At 42.0% G+C, this 26445-nt stretch overlaps 3 protein-coding genes across 7 annotated transcripts in view; 2 read left to right on the plus strand and 1 right to left on the minus strand.

Annotated features, from left to right (window-relative positions):
• Positions 1-240: 240 nt before the first annotated feature.
• PSMG2 (proteasome assembly chaperone 2) lies at positions 241-7450 on the minus strand. The gene is made up of 7 exons (XM_054638722.2): positions 7276-7450; positions 5525-5696; positions 4704-4762; positions 3755-3873; positions 2264-2437; positions 959-1079; positions 241-599 (listed from the first exon to the last, which is right to left on the minus strand). The coding sequence occupies exons 1-7, from the start codon at positions 7342-7344 to the stop codon at positions 507-509; spliced, it is 807 nt and encodes a 268-aa protein (XP_054494697.1). The 5' UTR covers positions 7345-7450; the 3' UTR covers positions 241-506.
• CEP76 (centrosomal protein 76) lies at positions 7431-22435 on the plus strand. The gene is made up of 12 exons (XM_054636350.2): positions 7431-7587; positions 8907-9062; positions 9383-9464; positions 9826-10050; positions 10602-10787; positions 12504-12601; positions 13664-13792; positions 16238-16429; positions 18817-18983; positions 19857-20190; positions 21421-21638; positions 22080-22435. The coding sequence occupies exons 1-12, from the start codon at positions 7525-7527 to the stop codon at positions 22216-22218; spliced, it is 1989 nt and encodes a 662-aa protein (XP_054492325.2). The 5' UTR covers positions 7431-7524; the 3' UTR covers positions 22219-22435.
• A 2322-nt stretch (positions 22436-24757) lies between these two features.
• The window catches only part of SPIRE1 (spire type actin nucleation factor 1), a 126016-nt gene continuing 124328 nt past the window's right edge, over positions 24758-26445 (plus strand). For 3 of the 5 annotated variants that reach the window (XM_054644600.2, XM_077183971.1, XM_077183961.1), the window contains exon 1: positions 24758-25398. In XM_054644600.2, coding sequence (XP_054500575.2) covers positions 25092-25398 — 307 coding nt within the window. In that variant the 5' untranslated portion in view covers positions 24758-25091. The remainder of the gene's footprint in view (positions 25399-26445) is intronic. The other 2 variants (XM_077183951.1, XM_077183976.1) reach the window with 1 other exon arrangement.

Genomic DNA, 26445 nt, shown 5'->3' on the forward strand with positions numbered 1-26445 from the left:
CCCACTTGAAGCTACCACAACAGCATTGGGAAAAGAAGGCAAAACCAGATCACTTCTGACCTTCACTTACTTCACCAGGAAGTCTTGGAAAAAAAAAGTTAAGATCCCCAGAGGACATGGAAGTGGAGGGTTTTATCTTCCAAGAAAATCCATGCCTACACATCACTCTTAAGTTCTCAGCTGCATTAGAAAGGAGCACCTTAAGCTTGTCCATGGCAGTAACACTTAACCAGGGAAAAATTTTGTCAAAAAATATTTTATTAGAAAAAACTTCCAACCAAAGTTACTCAATAAACAACTGTACAAAACATATTTCTTTGGTGAGCTTGTGAAAGTTACCTTAATTTCTTTAGCTACCCACATACACAAAAGGAATTTCTTTTAAATAAAGTGTTTATGTAGACAGACACCAAAGCAAGCTGCTGCTCCTTGGCAATTACTGTGTAATCACCAGCTCAAGGGACATCTCTGACTGCACACGTGACTCACAGCGAGCTCAGAGCTGATCAGAAGAGGGCAGGTGGGAGACCATTGCCAAAAAGGAGGCGCCAGGAACTCGGTATCTTCCACTGTGAAGAAGGATCTGAGGAATTGTTGCTCTGCAACAAACCCAGGATAATTAAGTTTTAAGTAGTAATGATGTAACTGGGTATTAAAATAATAGGCAGCAGTACAAATGTCAGTGTCATGGTGGGTTGCTTTAAAGAAGGGCACTGGAAGAGAGAACTCAATCAAACCTTTACACAATTTTTGCCCACACTTGTCAAACAGAAGAACTGGTGTTCAGATTTGTTTTTTCAGGTGGGGAAACTCCCTGTGAGATTTTAATACAAATATATATTTTATTTGGCATATTCTTGATGACCAAGAGCCAAAATGAACCCATCTGGACTGAAGAAAAATTAAAATAATGGATATAAAATATGACAGCAAGAACTTTAGATCAAACAGTACTTACTTCACTTTTAATTAGCTGGAGCCATTCATTAAGATAGTTAACAAGAACAAATGCATCAGGGATGTTGTCTCCTTCTGAGCAAAATTTCAGAAGAACTGCCATCTGGATTCCCTCTGAACAGCTGCAACAGAAGTGAGCATGCATTTATATTGAGTTTTTAGATCCACAATAATTATATTTATGTATTAAGAGCAGCAACAACATGCATGTATCTTGTGAAAAGCCAAAACCAAAAAGGAGAAATGTATGTGTATATTCTTTTTCCTCCAGATTTCCTAGATCACATTTTCACACTTCATGCTTTTTTGCTTAGTCTTGAATTTGTTCCTTACTTTGCAAAGCAAGAATCCTACATCTTGCAAGAGTATTCAGGCCTTTTACATACTTAGTTTGTATTTTTGTGCTGGTGAGGTGCCTATACACATCCTTTGATACAATCACTCCTTATCTTTCTGTGTATTTTAAACCAGCAGTTTTGCAGGCTGCATATCAGTACTTCACTCAGAATATTCTCATTTTTTAAATTTAGATATTAAGATGGTTATTTTTAATCATTTTACCTCAAATCCTGGCAGTGTTTTTCTTTTGCAATTGTATATTGTTTCCATTCTGAAGTCAGTCTAAGTGTAAGCATGGCATTAGTAACTTTGCTGCTCTTGAATGCAACAGTGTGGTCAGGTGTCAAAAGTAATAATTAAAAAATAAAAGTCAATTTTCCACCATACACAACACATCTTTTGTAGAACCACACAGTTGTGTTATAAGTAAGTATTAGTTTCTAAAATTAAAACACAGCTTTCAGCACAACTTCTGATGCACGTACCTTTTAACAAAACCCCCACATCTCATTTTTTTGCTGGGCCCTGAAATCTTAACTCATTCATAGTGCTCAGAGTTGTTTGTGGGTTTTTGGGGTTTTTTGTACAACTGACGTTGGAACCATTTGCCTCAGGAAACAGTTTTAGTTAAAGTAGCACAGGTACAGGAATTCTACTATTTACAAATAGTGGTTTGGATATTATCAGATACCAGATTGATTGTGATCATAACTGTAAAGACTTCATTATTTTCCTTTAACCTATTCCCTTATATTTTTATCTTATTCTAACTTTATGATTCAGGACTCCCTACTTCTCCTCCTCCTAATTATGCACCTGACCTGAAAAAAATTCTTTTCCTATAAACCCCTGTTCTATAAACAGGACTCTTCTTTTCCTGTAACATAGCAGTTTGTAAGGTAATTTTATCCAAGTACTAAAAATAAGACTTCTGACATGTTTCCGTGCTTATCTTTAGGCAACTCACCTCTCAGTAAACAATAGTTTTGTGATGCCACCTCCAGGTATATGCAGAACTTTGTCTGTATCATTTATTCCAGGATAAGCTGCTACTTTTTCCATTTCTTTCCAGTTTAGCTCCTTCATGTGGCCTCCAACTGCTTTCTCCAGATCGGGTGTGAGCAGGTAGCGCAGTGGTGTCCTGGAAACAAGTCAAGGATGCACTCAGTCTGCCAAGGAAGGACTCTGCCCCACTTAACACTTGTGGCAGACAGAATGTGCCAGCACTGAGGATCTCACACCTGCAGGGAAGAACTGCTCTGACATTCTCTCCCTCTTCAGATCAAAGTGAGTCTGTGGCCTCAAAGCTGTACAAACTATTCAACTTTATGCCACAAACAGAATTTAGGTGCCCTTTCAGGGGCTCAGTTAACTGGCAAGTGCCAAATACATAAGCACCTAAATAGGGAAACTGCTTATGGTTGTTAAAATAATTTACAAATAAAATGTGCTTTTTCTTCCTTCAGATAGGAGGTGATTAATTCAAAATCTGTTTGGGTAAACTTAGACTTCACCACAGTACAGTATTTTAGTAAGCTCACACTACTAATACATTTAGACTTTGGTCAAGGTAGAAGTATTTTCCAAATGCACTACCCTCACTCTTTAGTAAATCTTCTATAAGAGAGTTGTTTTGTGGTGCTGAGGGAGCTGGGAGGGTTTAAATCACAACTTATGACTTAGACCTCATCAAATAACCATCAGTCCCTCTCATTTCATTCCATGTTAGCTGGCCATCCTGCAATTGTATGGATTTACTACTATATCTGGGACATGCATAGATGTATTTCTGCAGCTGTTATCCTCAGGCTCTATAGATGGACAGGGCCTCAAAGGAGGCCCCATGCATCTAGAGAGCCTGAGGATAACAACTGCAGAAATACTGATTTTATTTGTTTCTCATTAAATCACCAGTTATGATGCCCTCAATCATCAAGAAATGCCTGGTTTCTGGATGGGTAATATCTAGTACAAAAATACTGCAACTGCATCCTTGCAGTTGCCTCCCAACAAATAATAACTGATAACTTCCTATAAAAAAAAAAAAGAACAACAACTTACTGTACCAAAGAAAACCTTTCAAATGTAGAATGATGACAAAGAGGTCAAAAACACACCACTACTGCAATCAAGTATTAAAAATCTAACCTGTGACCTCTATGTCAGCAGTTAATCCCTGACATTGCCTGCAGCCACAGGAACTTAAACTGAGGGAGTGCAAGCTGAGTGCAATTTGCTTACAGCTTTTCATTTGATCAGTACATTTGACAGCAGTAACCCAGAAAATTCGGTGACTTATCCTGTAATATGTCATGTTTTAACAATATACTAAGCATTTTATGCACACATGCAAGCAAAACCATCTGCCAGAAATACTCAGGACATAGAAGTAGAGGGAAATATGTCAGTCAAAAAAGCCCAGAAACATCAGTTAGGTCTTTTAAGGACCCAAACATACCCCAGAAGCTGCTCATCATCACGCTGGTATGCGTGGCTGCTGGACAGAAGGACAACCCTGGCACATTTGCTGCTCTTCACCCAAGAAAGCAGGGTTTCACAGAATGGCCTGTACTTGTTCTTCATACAAAGACACAGACAAAAATGTGAAAAATTTAATGTGTCCTTAACAATACTAGGTTTTACATATAATGTTTAGCACTGATGTAAATTATCCTTCATATCCACTTAGTCTTCAGCCCCACATATATTATTAGAAAGCAGAGAACTGCCCTGGTTGTTTACTTAAGCAAAACTACACGCAGAATTACAAGAATTATCATTAAGACCATGTCAACAACAACAGTACCACCTGTTTTGTGTGCCATTAATACCAGAGGGAAAAGCTTTAGAGCAAGTTGGGATGGCAGGATCACACAGAATTTTTCCACACTTTGAACTGCTAAAATACTGCACCACAATTTTTTTTTCTGTCATGGCATTCTGCTTATCTTAAGTTATAGTCACTGCCCAGTTAATGAGTAATACTAAATTCCTCATTATTACCAAATGATTACTGTTAAAATGAATCTAGAATACTATGAAATAATTAAATTGGCATGACACACAAAAATAAAGCTATTACAAAGAACATAGAAAAATAATAAATGTAAAGGAAAAAAATAGACAAAACACAGACCATTTCGTATTTTCATGACTCTAAATAACTAAGGAGATATTTACATTAAAATCTACCAACACAGGCTGCTGTTGTGGGGCATGGAAAAACAAACTGCAGAACTCGATGATGCAAAAAGTCTCAGTGAATGCAGAAATCAGTAAAACTTTACCAACTGCAGAAGGTGTTACAGCATGAAGTAGAAAAATACTTTTGCCAGGCCACTTAGTATTTGCCAGCAGAACTATTCAAACCAAAGGGTGAAGTAAGGAAAATCAATGAACATACATACCTTTATAAAAGGTGATCTGATCTGCAGAACTACAAGTTTCTTTGAAGGTAAGGAGTACACTACAAGAAGAAATCATTAAGTCTTGATAAGCAGACACTGAGAAAGAGATCTGGGTTTAAATATATCAAGAATTACCCCATTTACAAACTTCAGGATAATAAACCTTTCAGCTATCAATTCATATGGGAAAGCTTGACAACATCCACTATGTTAAAAACAAGTATTTCTGTGCATTGTACTTTCAGTTGTACTAAATTCAAGGACTGAATTATGGAAGATGTATGAGGATATGCCTCCTGTAATGATTCAGATAATGTATGCATCTTTGCAAAGATTGACAGATTATTCTGAGATTTCTGTGATTTAAAAGGGTAAAAAAAAGGAGATACATGGATCAATGTAGGGAAAGAAACTAAGAATTTGTAGGGGGACTGGGAGAAACATTACACAGGGAAAAAGGCAAAGGTATGTAGGAAAGAGGAAGAGTGGATAAGAATCCTTCTAAACCAGAAATTCAACTTGTATTGCAATAATTTATTTTAAATATGTGCACACTTGATATTGCTTTGGATTAACACCACAGTTTTGGCTGCACTGCAATGGCTCAAATTCAACATTTCTCACTGGTTCCAAATGTCAAATTGATTTTTCAAAATAACAACAGGAACGGTTTCCTTTGTGAGGAGTCTGTAGGTTTCTGCAGCTGTTATTACTGACCTTAATTTAAGAACATCAGCAGAATACAACAACCACAAAAAAAGTAAATGTGATGTTCTTGAATCTTATGTCCCTTGCAAATACCTTCAGCATTCAACACCCACCTTCAGCATTTATACTCAGCTCCACTGAGTTTTCCTCTGCTGTTGCATATGGATTATTTCCAACCATTGGCACCAGGCAATCAGTGTAGAAGTAACCAACTTTAGTCATGTCAAGTGTGGAAATCACCAGATCTATTGCCAACTGACCGACATTCCCCACGGACACTGCTGGCTGAAGGAACAGAATGAAATTAATTACAGTGTGCTTTGTGGATGGCATAAGGTGCTCTTCAAATAGTGAAAGCTTAAAATCTGCTCAAGCATGATTTCTAAAAGTGGCTGCTCATCCTCTGGCAAAGATGACTATTTCCTACCAGAAGAATTGATAAATATAGGATTTGGTCTCTGTCTGACAAAAAACATCCTGGCCACTTTTGTGAATAATTCTGTCTCATTGTAAACTGAAACAACAGCTTGGAAATTTACCTCTTTTTCCACATTTTTGGATTGAGAGTAGGTAAAAGGCACTCAAGTAACTGATGTGAGACTGGCAAAGCTCACTTGATGTCCAAAGGCAGCTCTGGTATTATATATTAAGCCTCTAAATCTCAGACTGACTCATAGACAAGAGTAGGTTGTTCTGCAATTTTTTTTAAGGATAAAAATTATAAGAGTGCCCTTAAATTAATTTCACAGGAATTGCTGCGGGTTATCATCAATCGAGGCAGATACTGACCTAATATGATGGCATGGAAGGAGAAAGTCAAGAGTCTGTGTCCTTCCAAAGAAACTATTACAGGAAGACAACCATAAAACGTTCGGTTGCTTTCCTCTAATTTATAATCAAACCTAAGACTTGCTGCTGCCCATTGGGGAAAGGCAGCGAGTTTGAGGCTGGCAGAAGATGCGGGGAGCCGCGGCAGCACTGAGTGTCCCTCGCCCTGGCTGGTCCCCAGGTAGTGCCAGGCGCGGAGCCCGGCAGTGATGTGTTTCCTGCTGCTGGTCAGCTGACCGGGAATGCTTTCCTGTGCAGCCTGCACAGTCATGCCGGGCTCTGCAGCCCTGCCTGGGAAGCGATGGGGTGCCTGAAAATGACGGAGAAATTGACGGCGTTTGTCCCTCCGCAGCCTGCGCTGGAGCTCTCGTCCCACAGCGACATCGTCACCGCGGGCACATGACCTGACACTGATGTCACACCATGTGTGAAGGCGATAAAAACACTTCCTAAAGCAATCCTAATCCGAGATTTAAATGTAGCAAAATGATGTTTTTAACACTGGAAGCATTTTTATATCGCATCTAAATGAAAAAAAAAATCCTAAGCTTTTATTGCAGTGACAACCCACGGGTGCTGCCAATCCAGTAAAAGCGCATAGGGTGCATCAATTTTTAGAGCAACAGCCACATAGCTACAGCTCCGAAATAGCAAATAGCTATTGCTCTAAAATAAAATACAGCTGTTGCAGCTCGGCACGGATCGTCTTGAAGGGGCAAACCCGGGGTTCTGAGGAAGGAGAAGTTGTCAGAAACGAAGACCGCGCTAAGCTCTGCTGCAGACAGAGCCCTCCAAACCCTCTTTTCCCCGGCAGAACACCCCACAGATTCCACACACACCGCCTGCTCTGCGCCTTCTCCGCTTATCCCGCGGCCAAGTACCCAGGGACGACCCTCGGGCAGGACAGGGAGGGACACCAGAACCCCCCGTGTCCCGTCCCACAGGAGCGGAGCGGAGCCCTCAGCACAGGGACCGGGGGCAGCGACCCCTCAAACCCACCGAGGGCGGGAAAAGGGGAAGCACGAGGGCGACTCACCATGAGCAGAGTGAAGCCTTTAAAGTCGGGGGCGGCCGAGCCCCCGCCGCGGTCGCACGGAATGAACATGCCGGCGGTGAAAGGAGGAGGGAAGCAGGCAGTGAAGGAAGGAAGGAAGGGAAGAAGGAGGGAGGGAAGGAAGGAAGCGGGGCGCGGACGCCGCACCCCCGTGCTGCCGCCAGGGGGCGGTGGCGGCGCTGCCCGCGCTCGCCGCGAGACCGTTGGGGCTCGTTCCCTGGCGGCTCCGCCATGTCGCTGCCGCCGGAGAAAGCCTCGGAGCTGAAGCAGATCATCCACCAGCAGCTGCTCAAGGTGGGACCGGCGCCGGAGAGACTCCCCCTGGCCCTCAGGGAGCTGTGCCGGCCTCCGTGCCGCTGTCACACGGCCGCGGGTGGCCGCAGCGCCCGCTGAGGCGGTGGCGGAGCGCTCCCGCTCCTGCGCCCCGCTTTGTTTTCCCAACTTGGGTCGCTGCAGGTGGTTTCCAGGCGCCGCTTGGTCGCTTTCGTGCTGCTTTTTGAGCGAGGGTCTTGAAACTGGCGGGGAAATAAGTAAGGAGGCTGTAACTCCTGTATCTCTTGTCAGTGCAGTGGTGAATATCCCTGCCTGTCACACAGGAGAACGGGGTTCTTGGACCGAGTCCGAGGAGGCCAACAAGATGATTAGAGGGAGGCAGCTTCGAGGAAAGGCTGAGAGAACTGGGATTGTGCAGCCTGGAGAAGAGAAGGCTCAGTGGAGACTTCATAGCAGCCTTCCAGTACCTGGAGGGAACCTGCAAGAAAGAAGGGGACAGACTTTTTACCAGAGTGTGTAGTGACGGGACAAGGGGAGATGGATTCAAATTGAGAGACAGCAGGTTTAGATTAGATATCAGGAAGAATTTTTCACTGTGATGGGTGCTGAGGCACTGGAGCAGCTTGCCCAGAGAAGTTGTGGATGCCCCATCTCTGGAAGTGTTCAAGGCCAGGCTGGGTGGGGTTCTGGGTGACCGGATCCAGTGGAAGGTGTCCTTGCCCGTGGCCGGAGCTTTGGAATGAGACGATCTTTAAGGTGTTTTCCAACAAGCCGTTCTGTGATTCTGTTTCAGGTCCCGGTGGCTGTGTTCTTAGCATCCTTCCAGTGTGAGAGTCAGCTCTATAAATCCATCTGCTTTCACGGCTCAGATGATGGGCAGACATTCTCAGACTTCCCTTTGAGCATAGGGAAAGCTTGCAAGGGAGAGCTACAACTTTTCTGCCTAACCTATATAAAAGCGTATTTTTTCCCCTTAAAAAATAAGGAAGTATTAAATTAAGCTTGAATTTTGGGGGAGTTGAGAAGTTGGAACAGTGACCATTTTGTAGCTGACAGATTTTCAGACCTTTTTGTAAGGAGGGAAGTTCAAGATGAATTGCTGTCAAAGAGCACTGAAAATGTTTAGGTTTTGTATGCTTGTAATTTTTTTTACTGGGAGAGCTGCTTTTGTAAAATAGTGGCTCATTTGATTAGTTCTGCAAGGATCAATATTTTGGTGTAGTTATTTCTGTGTTCTTAGGAAAACCCCCTAGCCTTACAGCCTACAACTTAATTGGTAAGTTGTACCTGCTGCCATACAGAGGGCTGGTGTTTGTAACACAAAATGAATTTTCTTTCAGATGGATGTCCATGGGAGGATACGAGAAGTTCTTGCTGAGACTATACGAGAAGAGCTGGCACCTGAACATCAGCAGCTGTCCACGGAAGATCTGATAAGAGCCCTGAGACAGCGGGGAATCATTGATGATGTTATGAAGGAGCTTAAATTTGTAACTGTAAGTAGCTTTTAAAGAGGGGAAATATTTCTGCTTATTCCTCTTACTGATGTGGTGTTTTGACAAAGTGAAACTGTGCTGCTTCTGGAGGTTTGTAAGGACCTTACTGATGTGAGATATTATAGGAGCAGAGAAGATCAGTGCATATGCTGAAATCACTTTGGTGATAGTACTGCACTGAAAATACATGTTCAGTTTTAGAAGGTAGCATACCTAAGGAATGGCATTCAGATGAAATGGATCCTTTAGTTTTTAGAAGACTGTGGTAAAAGCACTGTTGCATCCTTTGAGTCCTTAAAAAGTCTTAATTGTAATTCCAGGATGTGAATGAAACGGGGAGGACTTCAGCTCCAAAACCATCAACACATTTTGTTGACAGAGAACCACCAGTTTTGAAAAAAAGTATGTTTATTGTTTATTTAAATGTTGGATCATAGTTTTGAAACAAATTTGAGGTCTATGATTTTTGCACTCTGAATTAGTAATCCAGTATGAACTGGCATAAAGGTGGATGTTTCGTCTGCTTATCCACAGGGAGTTAACTCGTGTAAGCAGCAGCAAGCAGTGTTGCATTAAATATGATTTATTATTATTTCATTTACTTTACACTAAGTTAACTTCCATATATTTTAAAATCACTTTCTCCTAAGCATGTTTCAAAGAAGTTTCTTTTTTTGCTAGTCTCCTGTTAGCTGATATTTAGCAAATTAATCTTTCTAAGATCTGTTTGTAGTCTCTTCATTTTTATTGCTACGCTTTACAGCTAACATTGACCCAACACGGAGGTATCTTTACCTTCAGGTTTTGGGTGGAAAAGCTTTTCTGGAGCATCTTCAGGAACCAGAGCCTCTGCCTGGCCAGATCTGTTCTACCTTCACTCTGTGTTTACATTTTCGAAACCAGCGCTTCCGTTCCAAACCTGTACCCTGTGCCTGTGAGCCAGATTTTCAGGATGGTTTTCTACTTGAAATACACAAAGATAGCCTAGGTAAGGAATATTATGGGTTTAAAACTGATGGTGTTGGGGTTTTTTCTTACCTAAGAGTTATTGTGAAATATTATTTTGTTATATATTATTTTGTAATATATTATTTTGTTTGATATTATTTTGTTTGATATTATTTTGTGGATTTCTTTCCTGGTTTTTGTCATGTTTTCCTGAGGAAACTGATTACTGTATTGGGTTATGCCACTTGTAGATCTTTTTCTGCTCTTGCTCTTTTCCTTCTTTTTCACTCTAAAATAACTTGAAATTGACCAGCTTTATAAATTCTTAAATGTTAATTCCATTTTAATTTTTTGTGTATCTGAACTAGTTGTATAGCAGTACTGAACTACAAAAATCATTTTATCTTCTCTGTAATCTCTCTGTAGCTCTGTCCTAAAATGAGTATGGTTTTAAAGATGGGACCATTGCTTACACTTCTGGACTCAGGATCTTTCTTTATACTTCCTTGCATTTTGTTGCATACTGTTTTAAAATCCTGAGGAGAACTCGGGATGATAATATTATTTCTTATTTTGGTTTAATAATGGCAGGTGATGGAAGCAAGATGGTGGATGCAACCACTATGTTATCTATATGTGACCCAGTGCATATGGTTCTGATCAAGACAGACACATTTGGTGAGACCACACTGGTAGCATCCTATTTCTTGGAGTGGAGGTCTGTCTTGGCTGCAGAGAATGGCGTAACAAATGTTGCTGTGGAACTCCTGGGTGTTGGTAAGGATGAAAAATGAGCGTATTATGATGACTTAAAATATTGGGTACTGAGCTTGCTTACAAGCTTGAAGCAGTATTTTTGATCTAGTTAATTTTTTTCTACAATTCAGATGTAACTGTAAAGTATCCTTAGAAAATGCCTAGAAGACTTAATGGTCAGATTTTTCTGTTACCAAGCTGCTAAAATGAGTATTCCAGATGCCATGTAGAAATGGTCCTCATGTTTGGGAATTCTCACTATTGATTATCTGCAAAATCTGGTTAAGGTGTCAGAAACAAACCAACCAAACAAAAATCCAGTAGTTCATCTCCAGGAATATATCTGATCAGTGCACTGGGGAGTAAAATTGAGTTTGTGTGCCTTTCATAGCAAACCAGTAATTGCTGGAGAAAGGGATCTCTGCTCTGCTTCCATTTATCCCAGTGGCTGGAAGTGTGTTTTCTGAATGGCTTGGTTTAGGTGCTCAGCAGTTAGTACACGTGTCTATTTTTGTGTGTCACTTGTCCCAGTCCTCAGGAGTTCCAACCCAAGTTTTTAGGATATGATTTAGTGAATAAAGACTAGGTCTCTCATGACTTCCTACAAGACTTTTTGCAAGAGCAGGTAATGACAGGACAAGGGGGAATGGATTCAAACTGAATGAGAGTAAATTTAGATTAGATCTTAGGAAGAAATTCTTTCCTGTGAGGGTGGTGAGGCACTGGAGAAGTTGCCCAGAGAAGCTGTGGATGCCACGTTCTGAGAAGTGCTCAAGGCCAGGTTGGATGGAACTTTGAGCAGCATGATTTTGTGGAAGGTGTTCCTGCCCATGGTAGGGGGATTGGAAATAGGTGATCTCTCAGATCCCATCCAATCCAGGCCATTCTGATTTTAATTTTCTATAATGAATTGGAAACGCATAACCAATAAGTTGGGTTTAATTCTCAGATGGTTTATAGAGCAAGTTAAATTTAATTCTCATAAGCTTTTTTCCAAGTAATAAGGTATCAGTCCAATAAATCCAGTGCTTTTTCTCCTCTTCAGAATCCTATCATTGTACAAAATGCATCAAGAGCATCAAAGGATGCTTCCATCTCAGATAAACAGATAAACTATTATGCAAGGTTTCCACTGCTTGTATTGCTTATGGACCCATCTGTAATCTGTTTTGTAATGCTTATTGTTGTTTATGTAATCTAAAATTTTCAGGGGGGTTGCTGTTTGTTTGTTTGTTGTTTTGGGGAGTTTTTTCTAAGTTGAATAATTTCTTTGTATGACAGCCAGAGTCCTTCATAATGAATTGTGTCCTGAGGGAAGATGAACTCCACTTATTTCCACCTATTTAAATTTGAGCTACTTGTGTAATCAGTAGAAATAGGCACATTTACAGTGTGTGATTCTCTGACTTGATTTTAGATGCCTATTCTAGACATTTCTAGAATGCCAATCTAGAATTCGTCTCATATGTCCCAGTACTGGCTGCAAATAGGGTCTTGGATAATTGTCTTGGATGTCGACACCTGTGCTTTTTTTGTATATTATGCTTTCTTATAGCCTCATTTGAGTTTGAAATTTAAATAAAAATTCCTACTTTGCCTATGTTGAAAGAAGTTTAGTTACTTTTTGTGATTATGTAAGGCTGAAATACATATTTTAATGGTTTGCCCCTGCTTGGCTGAAATAATCTAAGCAAAATGAATATGAGAGAACTGATGAAAATTTATTTTGTTTCAAAGGTACAGAATCAAAGGTTTCTGTTGGTGTTTTAAGCATCAGACTGGAAATGTATCCACCACTTAATAAAATACTTTCTTCAGAAATAACTAGTACTCAAGTAAGTAATCTTGGGGAGGGCTAATTTATTCTTTTGTTGGTGGGGGGGAAGATCACTGTAGAATTGTAGATGTTGAGGACTGTGGAGTTTTTGAATGTTTAATACTTCTTTTTTTTCTACTAAATTTAAATATAATTCCTTTTTTAAACTGCTTTGTCTATACTGAACATTACTAAAAGTATTACTGTCATAGGTTTTTCTAATTACTTGTATCAAAACCTCTGAAGAAAAAAGAAGGATGCAATATATCTAATTTTCTTCAAGTAGTATATATGCTTTCTTGCTCTTTCCCATGTGAAACAGTAATTTCAAGTTAGCTGTTCCACTTGGAAAGCCAGTAAATGTTGGCCTGAAGGTGCATGCAGATATTTTTCTGCACATTAAAATCCAAGCAATCCTGTGCAGAAATGCATTACTTAAAATGAACAGTACTTCAGTCAAGCCTAATATATGAACCTACAAACAAGAAATACAGCTTGAAGTTTTTCCTAATTGGATTTCCATTTAAAAATACTATGGATTTGCATGATACACTTAAAATGTTAAGCTTTATTTTAACATTTATTTTAACATACTTACTGGGTATGATGCCTTGAGAGGCTGCCTAGAACAAAGGCTAGACAGTGTTAAAGGAATAAAGTAGGTATTTATTAAAAGGCCTTTAGAGCCCAGCCATGGCTACACCCAAGATGGACACTGGGTCACGAGTTCTCATGCTTTTATAAGTTCTGGTTCATTTACATATTGGGGTTAATTATCCAGTTACAGCTTCAGGTTATGAAGCCCCATCTTCTCAGATTGCTTTTCTCAGTTCACTGTTTGTACTTTTTGGGCCTGAAGCTGCAACAGTGACCTTGGTTCTCAGGCTGGAAAAGGATTGTTTTGTCTAACTACCCTGTGAAGAGAACTTGCAAACGCTTTATAGGAAGTTCAGAGTTATATACTAATGCAGTATAGAATCTGGAAAATATGAAAGCGAAAACTTAAGGCATTATTCATGGGCTTTTTTCTCCTGGTTGGAGTTAGTATGTGCAAGATTTTTTTTTTTATTCCTACCTACAGTTCACTTTGGAACGTCAGAAAACAGCAGAAAAAGAACGCTTATTTCTTGTGTATGCTAAGCAGTGGTGGAGAGAATACCTGCAGATCAGGCCTACCCACAATGCAAGGCTGGTAAAGATCTTTGCACAGGTTTGTACATTTTACAAATAGACCAATCCTTTCTTTAAGTTATCTTTTGATTTTATTTTGAACTTCATGCATATGTAATATCTCTATAGATTTATGATATGCTTATGTTTGGGTCAGGGCTAAATGTGGTGTATCTTGCAAAAAAATGAAATTTGAACTTCTGTTTGTCTATTGAAGCTTAAGAGAACGATGCAGACAGGAGGATTGCTCTGACTACTTTTGGTGTACCAAGTGAAAAAGCCTGTTCAGTCTTGTCCTTGAATACTCACAAATGAGAGACTTAGGTGATCTGTACAAACTATTTCAGATAAGTTTTGTACCAGATAAAACAATAACAAAAAATTGACTTCCTAGATGTATTAGAGCAGATCCTCAAAACATTCGAACTCTGTGTCATCTGCAATGCAATCTCTCTGGTTTATGTCACACAACAACTACAGTCATAATTACTTGAGTCTGATAAGTTACTGTATCAGTTACTCCTCAGTAACTGTTCCTCAGTGAAAGGAATGTTATGATCCTTGCATTTTTCACGCTGTGAATTTACCCTGCATAGTAGCAATTTTCCTACCACAGTAACTTCTTATCTCAGAGCAGTGTCCTGAAGCGATCTGTGCCTCCTCTTGAGTGAGGCAACAGCGTCCCTTCTGGCTGTGCCCGGAGTGCACAGGAATGATGAAAACTTCCCAATCCCAGCCAGCAGCTGAGCCTCCATCCTGGCACTCTCTCACTCCTCATCAGTGGGATGGGGGCAAGAATAAAAACTGCAAAAGCAAGGAAAACTTCATGGGTTGGGAGAAAGGTGGCTTAGTAACAGAAAGCAAGGAAGGGAGGGAAAACATTGATACAAAGACAGTCAGTCCCCTTCTCCCAGAGCAGACAGATGCCCCAATAGTCTCCAAGCAGGGGCAAGTTTAGAAGAAGTCTGTTCCCCACCCTCACTGTTTTTATTGCTGAGCATGCCACTGTATGGCATAGAATATCTCTTTGGTCAGATCAGGTCAGCTTTCCTGGCTGTGTCCCCTTCCAGCTTTTTGTCCAGCTGAACCCACAACTGTGTGGTGGCAGAATGAGAAGCAGAGGTGGCTGTGATCCTATACAAGCCCTGCTCAGCAGCAGCAGCTAAAACCCTGGTGTGTTCACAGCACTGTTTGGGTCACAGATCTAAAACACAGCACTATGAGGGCTGCTGTGAAGAAAACAAACTCCCTTCCAAATAGACCCAATACAAAGGCTAAAGGGTTTCAGGGCAGGGTATAAAGAGAAACAAGTCTATAATTAAATAGGATAGGAACTAGGCCCCTGCTAGTTTAGTACCTATATAGAGCTTATCTTGAGTTTCCCATTGGCCATAGCAAATCTTAGTAAAACTTTCTGGGAACAGAAATGAGTTAATTAGATTAGTTTGATAATGTAGTTACCATCAAGTTTCAGATGAGTAATGCAAAACAGGCATTATACATATGAGACAAAATTTAAAAATAAATCCTGCCTGTGGGGTTTTTTTAAATTGCTTTTGAGCTGTGAAATAGTTTTCAACAGGATTCCAGTCAGCCTCAAACAAATGCTTTTTTTCCATCAGCTTGCTGGAAAAGCATGACAAAGCCTTAACGGGGACAATGTGTGACTACAGTAAAAATATGAGACCATAATCTCCTGAAGCTGCAGAGATTCAAAAGGCTTTGATCCCTTTTAAAATATATATGAGCATGAAAGTACCAGTTTAGCCCAGTGAGGAACAGAAGTCCTCTATGTTCCTTGAAATAGTTTTAATAGATGATAATCATAGTATTTGCCTGCAGCATGTAATAAAACAGATTTTTAAAAGTCATCTTATTTTTTCATTTTTACAAGAACTTAGAAATTCTTAGTATTATTGCTTAGTTTAGATCTAGTTACTAGATCTAGCTGCTTAATAGATCTAGTTACTTCATTCTGAGTAATTTTTATTGCTTGCTTGCGTTATGAAAAGAGATATTCAAATTTAGAAGCAAATAGACACCTTTTTAACTCTAGAATCAGTTGTTGAATGTTTTAATGTTTTTGGGGGAGGGTTTTTTTGTGGTCGTTGTGGAATTTGGTGTGTGAGATTTGTTCTGGCTTGTTTTTATACTTGATGATAATGTGGAAATTGACAGTAAGTAGAGAATAAACAGTTCCTCACCCATTTGAGAAAATTAATTGCAGCCTGTGCTGTTCCTGGTTTTCAGACATTTAGTCCAGAATGCCCTGTGAGTGACAGAGCCCCACTGAAATCTGTGATGTCTCGAAATGAATGGTCTTAGTGGTCTTGCGTCCTAATTCTGGGGGTATTTTCGTGTCTTACTGTTTCTGAGTGATACTTACTCCAGGGAGGATACATCCCAGAGGAAGAAAAATCTAAGCTCAGATTAACGTTTCTGGGACACTTTGGCGGCTGGCGAATAACCCCGTTTCCATGTTCAGGACGAGAACGGGGCGAACCGGCCGGTGTGTTCGTTCGTGCGGCCCCTGCGGGCCGGGCGGCTGCTGGACACGCCGCGGCAGGCAGCGCGCTTCGTCAGCGTCCTGGGCCACGAGAGAGCGCCCGTCATCGGCGGCGGCGGCGGCAAGCAGGAGCAGTGGTGCACACTGCTCGCCTTCCTGTGCCGGAACAAGGTGCGTGACTGTGCCCTGCTGTGGCACTGCGGGGCTGGTGGCCTGCTCTAACCCAAGGCAGCAGTTTAAAACAGGCTGTAAATGCATGCATTAAAATCAGATTTGGGTGGTTCTGTTGCAGTTGCCCTTGAGGTGTTTTTAAGGAGAAACAGGTGATAAATAGTAGACAAGTGTTGTATTGCACTAAATAGTTTATTTAGTTGTTGTTTTGCACTGGGTGATTCGAAATGGGTACTGAGTATGTTATGTCATGTAGATTGTTATTTCCCTTCTCCCATCACATGGTCTTTCCCTCATCCACCCCTCTGCTGTACCCCCTGGTGGTCTGGCCCCTCGCCCCTCCTCAATGGTATCCCATTGGCTGCCCCCATTCCTCGGGTATAAAAGTCCCCTGCACCAAGGCAGCACCCTCTTTTCCACCTGGAAGGTTGCTGGAGCTTGAAGTGTCTCTTCCCAAGCTAGTGCCACTCGTCCCCTAGTGAGAAGAGCATTTCTTGTCTTTTGCTTCTGTCTATGTAAGACTGTGTGGGCAGGGTCCATAGCTAGCTGGAGTGGACTCAAAACAACAGCCCGAGAGACACGGATTCTTACAGACAAGGAGGCTTTGGAGCAGACTTCCTTTACTACTGTACTTGGGGTCCATTTGTCAATGCATATCTTTGACACTGAAATTGCATCTCTTCTGTTGCATTTCTAAGAACACTTGTTGTCATCCAATGAATCCCTACTACTGTGCAGGACACTAGTTAAAATTCTGGACTAATCCAGGAAGAGTAGAAAAAGTCTCTTTAGTCTCTTTTGTTGATGTGATGGGGTTTTTTTTGTTGGTTTTTGTTTTGGTTTTGTTTTGGGTTTGTGTTTTTTTTTTTCCAATAGATGGACTGAAATATGCTGACAGTTTTTATGTTCCATTTTTGCAAGATAGGAATCGTCACTTGATGTTTCAGCCTATTTCTTGCTGGTCTGACATTTGTATCATATGACTCTAATCAAAAAGCAAATCAAATTGTAACTGGTTCTAATTTATAGCTCTTCTGTTTTATGAGCAGAAGTACCAGTGATCACTACTGATACCTCTTTGGAGTGGTCAGTGCTTTTCATTGCCATGGAGATACTTCTGCCTTCAAAACTGACATCACTGATGTGTTTGCATTTAAAAGATGTGTTCAGGGCAGCAGAAGCTGTATCCCAGATTTTAGACCTGCCTCCAAGACCACGTAGAACAGGCATTGGCTATTGTCTCTGAATATCAGATGATGCATACATGCCCTATAAAGGCAGCTCTGGCTGCTCACTGGCTTTCAGATGGAGATGGCAGTAGGGACTTTGAGGACTGCTGTGTTTGGAGGCACAGAGTAAGGTGTTCCTTCAAGGCAGAAATGGAAAACTGCATGGAAAATAACTGAATTTAGTCCCTGAGACACTAGACACCATTATTTTTCTTGTGGAAAGTTGTATAGTCTTATTAAAATAACAGAGGTTCACTACAAACTTGTTTAAACTTACCTTTCTGCATATTTCCCTTTTATACTGTGGTAGGGCAAGATTGTGTTGTTTTGATACATCCAAGAACTCTGAATTTTACATTTTCAACATTCTGAATAGTTATTTGACTAAAAAGCCTTACTGTTCTGCTTCTGAATGCTGTACTTTGTGTTATGAAGCCTTCATTGTTTGAGCAATTTTTGTTCTTACTTTACAGCTAACAATTGTAAAGAGCTCGAGAGACAAAAGATATTAGACATTGCATTTGGAAATTGTTTTCTGTGAATTATCAGTGGTAGTAATGTGTTTATGAGATAAATGTTTTCCTGACTGAAGGAAAAAAACAGCTGCACATGATTCCCAGCTGTTTTACAGTTAGATCTGTGGGGGGCCTTGTTTTATCTTTGTCTAGTTTCTGAAGATTGACAGCACATTCAAGAAGGTGAAATACCAGTAGAATTACATTTTATTAAGTGAAAAAATTCCTAACTGTGTGAAAATACTGCATAATTTCTAGTCTTATCTCAGGTGTTTGCCTTATATATATTTTTACATTTAATTAGAACATTGTTTTTGTTGTCATGGTCAATAGATTCTGGTTTTGGGTTTCTTGAAGGTATCTCTATAATCATCAGAAATATTTCCCAGTGTTAATCATACACTATACTTGAACAAACATTATCAACAGTCTATCATTAGAACATTAATTTTAAACTCATTTATTCTATTACAGAAAACCAAAACTTATCTAGTTTAAATAGTAAAATCCTGGCTTTTGATACATTCTTTAGATAAATAGGAGATTAACATAACTTGTTAAATGGTGGTTTGATAAATACCACTATTTTATTTCTTTAAGGTTTTATTATTAATAATAATATTTATTGATATTTACTGTCTAGGGTGACTGTGAAGACCATGCTAATCTTCTGTGCAGTCTTCTTCTTGGGTTTGGATTGGAAGCCTTTGTGTGTGTTGGAACAAAAGCAAAAGGAGTCCCCCATACTTGGGTAATGACTTGTGGATCTGATGGAACAATTACATTTTGGGAGAGCTTAACAGGACATAGGTGAGTAAAAAGAATATAAGAAAACAGAACAGTGTATTTTGAGGTTTGTGTAGGATATTTCTGCTCTTGTGGGATTTTTAAATCTTCATATCCTGTCATATAATCCAGGTGATGTTTGTCTTTGAATTTTTTTTCCGTCTAGTGCTTTTGCTTGGAAAATAACTGATTCAGTGTGAGGGGAAGTATTTCATCAGTTTGCAATATATTAGTGTTCTTAATACTGTATGGTAATTGTTTTGTGTCTTATGGCAGCTGATTGCCATCGATGTTACTGCTGCAATCATTTGTAAAGGAGATGAAATCTGACATGATTGTTTAGGAACCCATATTTTTTGCATGATTTCATCGGTGAAATCAGTGTTGCATTACTTTTTTCCCCCTGAAGAAATCTCTCTGAGTTCTCTGAGATTTTCCCTTGGCTTGAGTCATTTCAGAAGGGCACATGTAGTTGTTTGGTGTACTAAAGGTTCTGAAACATGTTCTTTCCAGTGTTCAAAACAAGCAATTCTCTTTTGCCACTGTTTGTGTATCCTGTGATTAGCCTTTGCAGGTGTATTTCCCTAAATGTGATGAATAGCAGGGAAACTGTATGAGCATGTTCTTATAGTTGCAAAATTTAACTGTTTGATTAAACAGCTTATTTTTCTAGATTTAAAGACTAAAAATGATGTAGTATTTGGTTGTATATTATGCCTCCAAAGCGTATACAATAACATTTCTGTAAACAAATTAATGCCATTTTGGGTGGAAAAGTTAATGACAAACTTGGCTTGTATTTTTAAAGGAAAAATGGCTGTGCCTGTGCCATCTAAATATTCTTTACCTTGCCTTGAAAGAAGTTGTATTAATGAGAAATTTAATCTTTTTGAGTAGGTACATCCACAGACCTATCAACCCTGATGACCCTCCCCTAGCTGAGCAACCCAAGCCACTGTATCCATACCGCACAATCGGTTGTATCTTCAACCATGAGAAGTTCCTTGGAAATTGCCAGCCCTCTGATGCTGTGGAGGTGTGTGTGTTTGACCTGCATGATGAATCCAAATGGAAACCCATGAGTGGAGAAGCAATAAAATCTGTATGTGCTCCTGGAGCAACGTCTTCAGTTCCTCCTTTTCCTCCTCTGTGTGCTTCTACAATAGATGCTGCTGTGACAAGCAACGAGATGGAAGTGCAGCTGAGGATACTGGTCTCTGAACACAGAAAGGTGAGAAAGATTGGCAGTGATCTGTCATGGTAACAGAGGTTCTTGTGTTAATTGTGTACTTGTTTTGGATAGCCATTTGCTAGTTCACATACTTGTATCTTTGCAATGTGTTTTCCGTCAGCTTTTGCAGAAATGTGATATGGGAAAAGTGAAACAACTGAAAAAAAATGTTTGGGAAGACTGTAATAAACTGTTTTAGACTATTATTTGCAGTGGTGATCCACAGCCTCATGTGTGGGCTTTTCCCCCCACCCTGCCTTTGCCCCTCATTCTGGGTCTGTGATCTTCAGCTTACTGACACCTGCAGACCACCCATGAGGGGTCTCTAAAAGCACCAGGAAGATGAAATCTAGTTATTAGTGGGCTTTGCCAATCCAGCACAAATGTTTCTGGTTCCTAGTTAAAAGCAGGCTTTCAGCTTTCGTGATCTTACTCTGACTGCTTTACAAAATCCAAGATACTTTTAGAAGTTAGTTTTGTCCTTTACCAGGATTTTTACAAGGCATAATGTGCCAGAAATGATACTTCTTGTGCTGGACATGAAGGCCATGATATTTTAAGTCCTTGTTAGCTTATGTCTGTTTTTAATGAGTTTTTTTTTATTGTTTCTGTTTTATCTCCCCACACAATGCTCAGCCTTTAGGGTGGCAAAGTAATTCTCAGAGTATGAGTCTGATGCAGTGTTGAATACATACATAGAAGATTTTTCTACTTCTTTGCATTTGGGATGCTGGGAGGAAGGTGCATGTACATGGTGGGAAGATAGATGGTAGAAAGAAGGTGCCTTTGTGTTTCGGGGAGCTGTTGTGCATCATTTTTTCAGAAAGGGTTTTCCATGAGACATTTGAAAAAATGTCAGGTGAATCTTAGTTGATATTTTCCATATTTTTGCTGTGTATTTATGCATATCTTCTTACATTTCATATCAAGATGTTGTAGCTGAAACATCTGGTTTCAACTCTGCTGACCTTATGTTTTAGTCTAATAGTTTAACTTCATTCCTTGATAAATGTTTGACACTTGTGGTGTCACTTGCTTCTGGTGGTGGTGTTTGCTTCTCCCAGTTGGTGTGTGAGTCAATACACCAATCTCACTGCTTCATGAATTAACTGCCATTAAGTACCAATACAAAGATTCTTGGATTTATTTGAATCTATACAGTAGGCAAGTTTAGGCATATCCTGATGTACCTTCTGCACAGCTCTCATTGTTCTGTGACTTGCCTCCCAGGATCTTGGCCTTTCAACTGTTTGGGATGACCAGCTGTCCTATCTGTTGTCACAAGCATTAGCAGCCTATGAGCTGGAGCGCACAACAGGTGTTTCTGCAGGGAATGAGGAGTTTCAGGATGCCGTAAGGAGAGCGGTACCTGATGGTCACACCTTCAAAGGGTTTCCCATCCATTTTGTGCACAGGAATGCCAGGAGAGTATTTGCCACGTGTCTTAGGTAAGTCTAAGTGTAAAGATACAGGTATATGTTAAAACTAAATAGTTTATTTTTTTTAATAATGAATTTTAAAGAAAATTAATTTCCTTAGGTTAGAGTTGGAGGAAGAGCGGTGTGGTGTGTGTAATGGATCATGAGGTACAGAGCTTTTAGGTTATGTTGGTGATTCAGTGGTGATAGACTTCTTGTGTATTAAATTGAAGAATGAGGAGTTAATTTAATTTCTCTGTACCTCTTAAAAATGATGAGTGGTGGTGTCATTTTCCTCCAAGGCAACAGCCCTTGCACTATAGAACGATATTATCATTTGTAATGACAAACTCATGATATTCATTTTTACTTAAATGCTAGTCACACTTTAAAAAATTGCACAATGTAATTAAAAGCTTCAACAATATCTTAGGATTGTCTGTTACTCTTGTGCTTCTTTTTGTCATATAGGTCTCCTTTTTGTGAAGAAATAATCTGTTGTAGGGGAGACCAAGTGCGACTTGCAGTTCGTGTACGAGTGTTTGCATACCCTGAATCTGCGTGTGCTGTTTGGATTATGTTTGCTTGTAAATACCGCTCCGTCCTTTGAAAAACTCCCAAATTGTTCATACCTTTTTAGTGCTGCAAAATAATGTATGTGGGTGTAAAATGATTCCATTAAAAACGAATATAGTATTTTATATAAATGCCACTGATTTTGAACACCACAATGTGTGTATTGAAGGGGATTGTGTACACAGTAATGATTGTATTTATAAAGAGAATTTATTCTTTGTAATAAAAGTTACTTTTTATATTTATAGAAATGTGAGTCAAGTAACTAAAATGTGTCCAAAAAACATTGGCTTGTTTTTTGCAGTTCTGAATTGGTTTAAAAGTTTGTTTAGGGCTGCTTTACCTCTGCAGGGTAAGAGACTCTTTCCTACCTCACCTTTCCTTGTAGTGTACAGTGTGTATTTTGTGAGTGACTGAGATCCAGAAATGCAGGTGTTTAGGCATGTGTCCTTCAGACAACAAAATTTATTTCTGCCTCTCGTGGATCTTACAGTAACTTTTGCATTCAGCTTCTGAGAGCAGTTCATTCAGATAAAGGTAAACTTGTTAATCTGTGAATTTAATAATATATGGATTTATTTCAAAAATAATCATTAAGACTTGGATACCTGAAGATGTGAATAGCTATGATGGGTTAGATAAAGTAGTTAAACCTGATGCCTTTTGCCTCTTGTTACCTAAAGAAGTTTCTGAGGTAGAAGTTGCAGCCAGGCCGTTTTGCTTAACAGCCATTCATGATTTTGTCTAATTCTGATGCTCAGATCTGTACTTAATTAACTATCTGTGATTTTTGTCATGGGTGATGATTTTGCTGAGTATCTTTAGGTCTTTATGCTTTGGAAAATGGCAAGCTTGTTGGCCTTACTGAACTTTTCCATACCAAACTTCTCAGGTTTTTCCCCATGTGGACTCCAGGCATCTCTTCTTGTGGCTGGAAAATCTGAAACTGTTTGGTTCCTTCTGTAGAAGCCATTCTGTGTCAGTGATAGCCCGTGACCACCTCCTTTGGTTGTCCTTGTAAGAAAGAGGTAGCTCTTTTCTGCTGGTGCTGGACCAAAAAAATTACCTTAGAGAATCTTGCAACAGATACAGCAGGAGTGAATGTTGGCATTTTGCATGTACATTTAATCAGCACTATGGCAGTGTGACACCATTTGTGTCTTTTTTCAAGAGGTGTTAAATACTTCCTATGGCAGCACTGAGGTTTTTTAAATTTAGGACTCTAATAGTACATAATGTACTTACTGGCCCTGCTGCTAACTTTACAAGTCTGCCTGCTCTACAGCATACAGGATGGTGATAAAAGCTTCACAAGTACAATTTCTCCCCCAATTTCCTTGTATCTAAATGTAGCCTGAAAGGCTGGATCGTATTGCATGGTGAATATCGCCAAATTCAACAGCATTGTTTAAGTACCAGTTGTATCTTGTACGCAGTGCTGTATGTTACACAAGAGGAAAGAGGAAAGAAGCAGCTGCGTTGAGTACAGCTGGAAGTGGAATGGGAATGGGAAGGGAGGAGCTGGAAGTGGAATGGGAAAAGAGGAGCTGAAATGGGAAGAGAGGAGCTGCAATGGGAAGAGAGGAGCTGGAAATGGAATGGGAAGAGAGGAGCTGAAATGGGAAGAGAGGAGCTGGAAGTGGAATGGGAAAAGAGGAGCTGAAATGGGGAGAGAGGAGCTGGAAGTGGAATGGGAAGAGAGGAGCTGCAATGGGAAGAGAGGCGCTGGCTGCTTGCCGCGGGCGGCGGGGCCCTGCCCAGGTGCAGTACCGCTCCTGTACGGCAGGGGGCACCCCCGGCGCTGTCCCTCACACCCTCCCGGCTCCCAGAGGATCAGGCGCGAACTGGGGATTTTGAGTTTCCTTTCACATCTGAGAGGTACAACACTAAAGAAAGAAACAGAGAGTGTTCGGTGTGAGCTGCAGCGTGTTTAGTCTGATGTTTTTTTGCTTGAAAGTGCTCGTTTACCTGGGGCGAAGCTGGCATGAAGGGCCGTGCCCTTCTGGTGCCCAGGTGTGTTCAGAGGCAGAGACGTCAGCTCCCAGCTGCTTGGAAGACGATTTCCTTGTTGTTCCCTTTCCAGACTGAGGTGGTTTAACTCTGCTAGCCTCTCTATATACCCTGGACGCTTCCAGCCTTGCTGCTGCCGAGGATGGAGCTTTCCCGGAGGAAGTGATTGCCTTGGGAGTGCAGACCCTGTAATTCAAAGGCACTCGCCCTCCCGCTATGAAAGCGGGGCCCTGCTAGTATGTTTCGGTGTATCCGTGATGGCGCGGGTTGGTGTCAAGTGTTCCACACTTGGGGGTGCAGGGAGTGTCATTCCGCGTCCCGCCGGGAGTTGTTTGTTTCTGAGGGTGGTGGTTCCCAATACACGGCGCAGAAACAGCGGCCCGGGGGCTGTGGGAGGAGTGCCGCACGTCTGTCGGTGTCTCCGGCGGAGCTGGAAGCGGAGGGCTCGGCAGCGCTGCGGGCTCGGTTGCCGTGGCAGCCCCGAGTGAATGCTCCCCGCGCCCGCCATGGCGGCCGTGCCGGCAGGGGGCGCTGCGGCGGCGGGCGGCGCCGCGCGGCGGGGGCGGGCGAGGACGAGGACGCCATTGCGTTGCTATGAGCTGTCGCTCCCCCTGCGGCGGCGGCGGCAGCGGGCGGACCGGGCGCCGATCCTGTGCCTGCCTTCCTCCTGACTCCTGCCTGTTTCCTGGCTCCTGCTGCCTGCCGCGCGGGCCGGGCTGTCCGTCCGGCGGCCTGGTGGCACTAGCGGGGCGGAGAGGATGAGCACGGCGGGACCGGGCGGCAGCAGCAGCAGCACAAGCGGCAGCAGCAGCATCAGCGAAAGCAGCAGCATCAGCAGCCGCTGCCGCGGCGGCGGGGCCGGTCACTGAGCGAGGAGCACCGCGGCGGACGCAGGGCATGGAGCCCCAGCCCGGCGCCTCCCGCCCGGCCGCCGAGGAGGAGGAGGACGGCGGCGGCGGGTCCGGCGGGCAGCCGGAGGCGCTGTCGCTGGAGGAGATTCTCCGGCTCTACAACCAGCCCATCAACGAGGAGCAGGCGTGGGCCGTGTGCTACCAGTGCTGCGCCTCGCTGCGCGCCCGTGCCCGCCGCGGAGAGACCCCCGCCGCCAGGCTGGGGGCGGCGGCCGCGCAGCTCCGCGTCTGGCGGGACGGCGCCGTCACCCTGGAGCAGGACGAGCCCGACCGGCCGCCCCCGCCCGCCGCAGGTAAGGCCAGGGGGCCACCGGCGGCAGCAGCCGGGGGTCGGGCGCCCGTCTCTATCAGCCTTTGTCCGGGACGTGGCGGTCCTTCCCGCCCGAGGGTCGCGGTGGGCGAGCGCTCGGCTCCTCGGTCCTGCCGTGGGGGGTTTGCGTGCGTCTGTGTGTCTCTGTGTGTGTGTGTCTGTGTGTCTCTGTGTGTGTGTGTCTGTGTGTCCCTGCGGCATCTCGGTGTCGTGCGTGGAAAGGTAGAACCGCTCTCCTGGGATGCGATCGCCTGCGTGCGGGTGCGGGCAGGCGAATGCGGGTCCAGTGTTTTATAATTGCGTCGTCTCTCCTGGTGCGTAATCAATCCCGTGTCATCCGCACACCGGGAGGGAGCACCGCTCTTGCGGGCTCCCCGCTCGCTGGGTTCCTCCGGCCGGGCCGCGCATCCCGCAGGGGCTCCCGGAACAGTTGGGCATCAAAAGGCACCCATTAGAAATATATCCATTTAGATGTGTGCTGACACTAAGTAAGTGAGAAAGCCGTGTACAGGGGCTTAGCACCTACCATCTGTTTCGTTAAAATGCCCAGGAAAGCGTATTTTGCATTGGAAAGGAAAATGAGGGCGCATGTCTGTTTCTCAGCCTTTCAAAGCTTCCGATTTTAAATGTGGAAAGCAGTATTTTTTTTGTTGCAAGTAAAGCTCGATTTCTGAAAAGAAATCAAAGATGGGGAGCAGAAGGATGTGGCCAATACATGATGGTATTCCCCAGTATCAGCCTAGACCACATTCAACGTCACAGAATTTTTCGAGAAGACAGGTTTCAGCATTTTAAAGTTGTGTGAATCAGAAGGCAGTGGTAAATTCACAAAATGGGATTAATGGAGCCCTCAGCATTTAGAGCACGAATATTATGCCTGGTGTTACAATTTAATGAAGCCTTTTGATACAGTCCCTGTCTGAAAAGTCTTTTGGCAGAGAGTTGCAGTAATCCAGTTTGGAGCTAGTGGTACATGCAAATATCAAAATATATTTAGTGGAAGAAAGGACATCATTTAGTTCTGCAATTG

Source organism: Agelaius phoeniceus, chromosome 1, assembly GCF_051311805.1.
Source record: "Agelaius phoeniceus isolate bAgePho1 chromosome 1, bAgePho1.hap1, whole genome shotgun sequence".
Lineage (NCBI taxonomy): Eukaryota > Metazoa > Chordata > Aves > Passeriformes > Icteridae > Agelaius > Agelaius phoeniceus.

Coding starts and splice junctions, on each gene's coding strand:
- PSMG2 (XM_054638722.2), bottom strand. CDS start 7,344: ATGTTCATTCCGTGCGACCGCGGCGGGGGCTCGGCCGCCCCCGACTTT. Junction 4,763..5,524: donor GCTGAGTATAAATGCTGAAG/GTGGGTGTTGAA, acceptor TTCTTCTTGTAG/TGTACTCCTTACCTTCAAAG. Junction 600..958: donor TCCAGCTAATTAAAAGTGAA/GTAAGTACTGTT, acceptor GGTTTGTTGCAG/AGCAACAATTCCTCAGATCC.
- CEP76 (XM_054636350.2), top strand. CDS start 7,525: ATGTCGCTGCCGCCGGAGAAAGCCTCGGAGCTGAAGCAGATCATCCAC. Junction 7,588..8,906: donor TCCACCAGCAGCTGCTCAAG/GTGGGACCGGCG, acceptor ATTTTCTTTCAG/ATGGATGTCCATGGGAGGAT. Junction 9,063..9,382: donor AGGAGCTTAAATTTGTAACT/GTAAGTAGCTTT, acceptor TTGTAATTCCAG/GATGTGAATGAAACGGGGAG.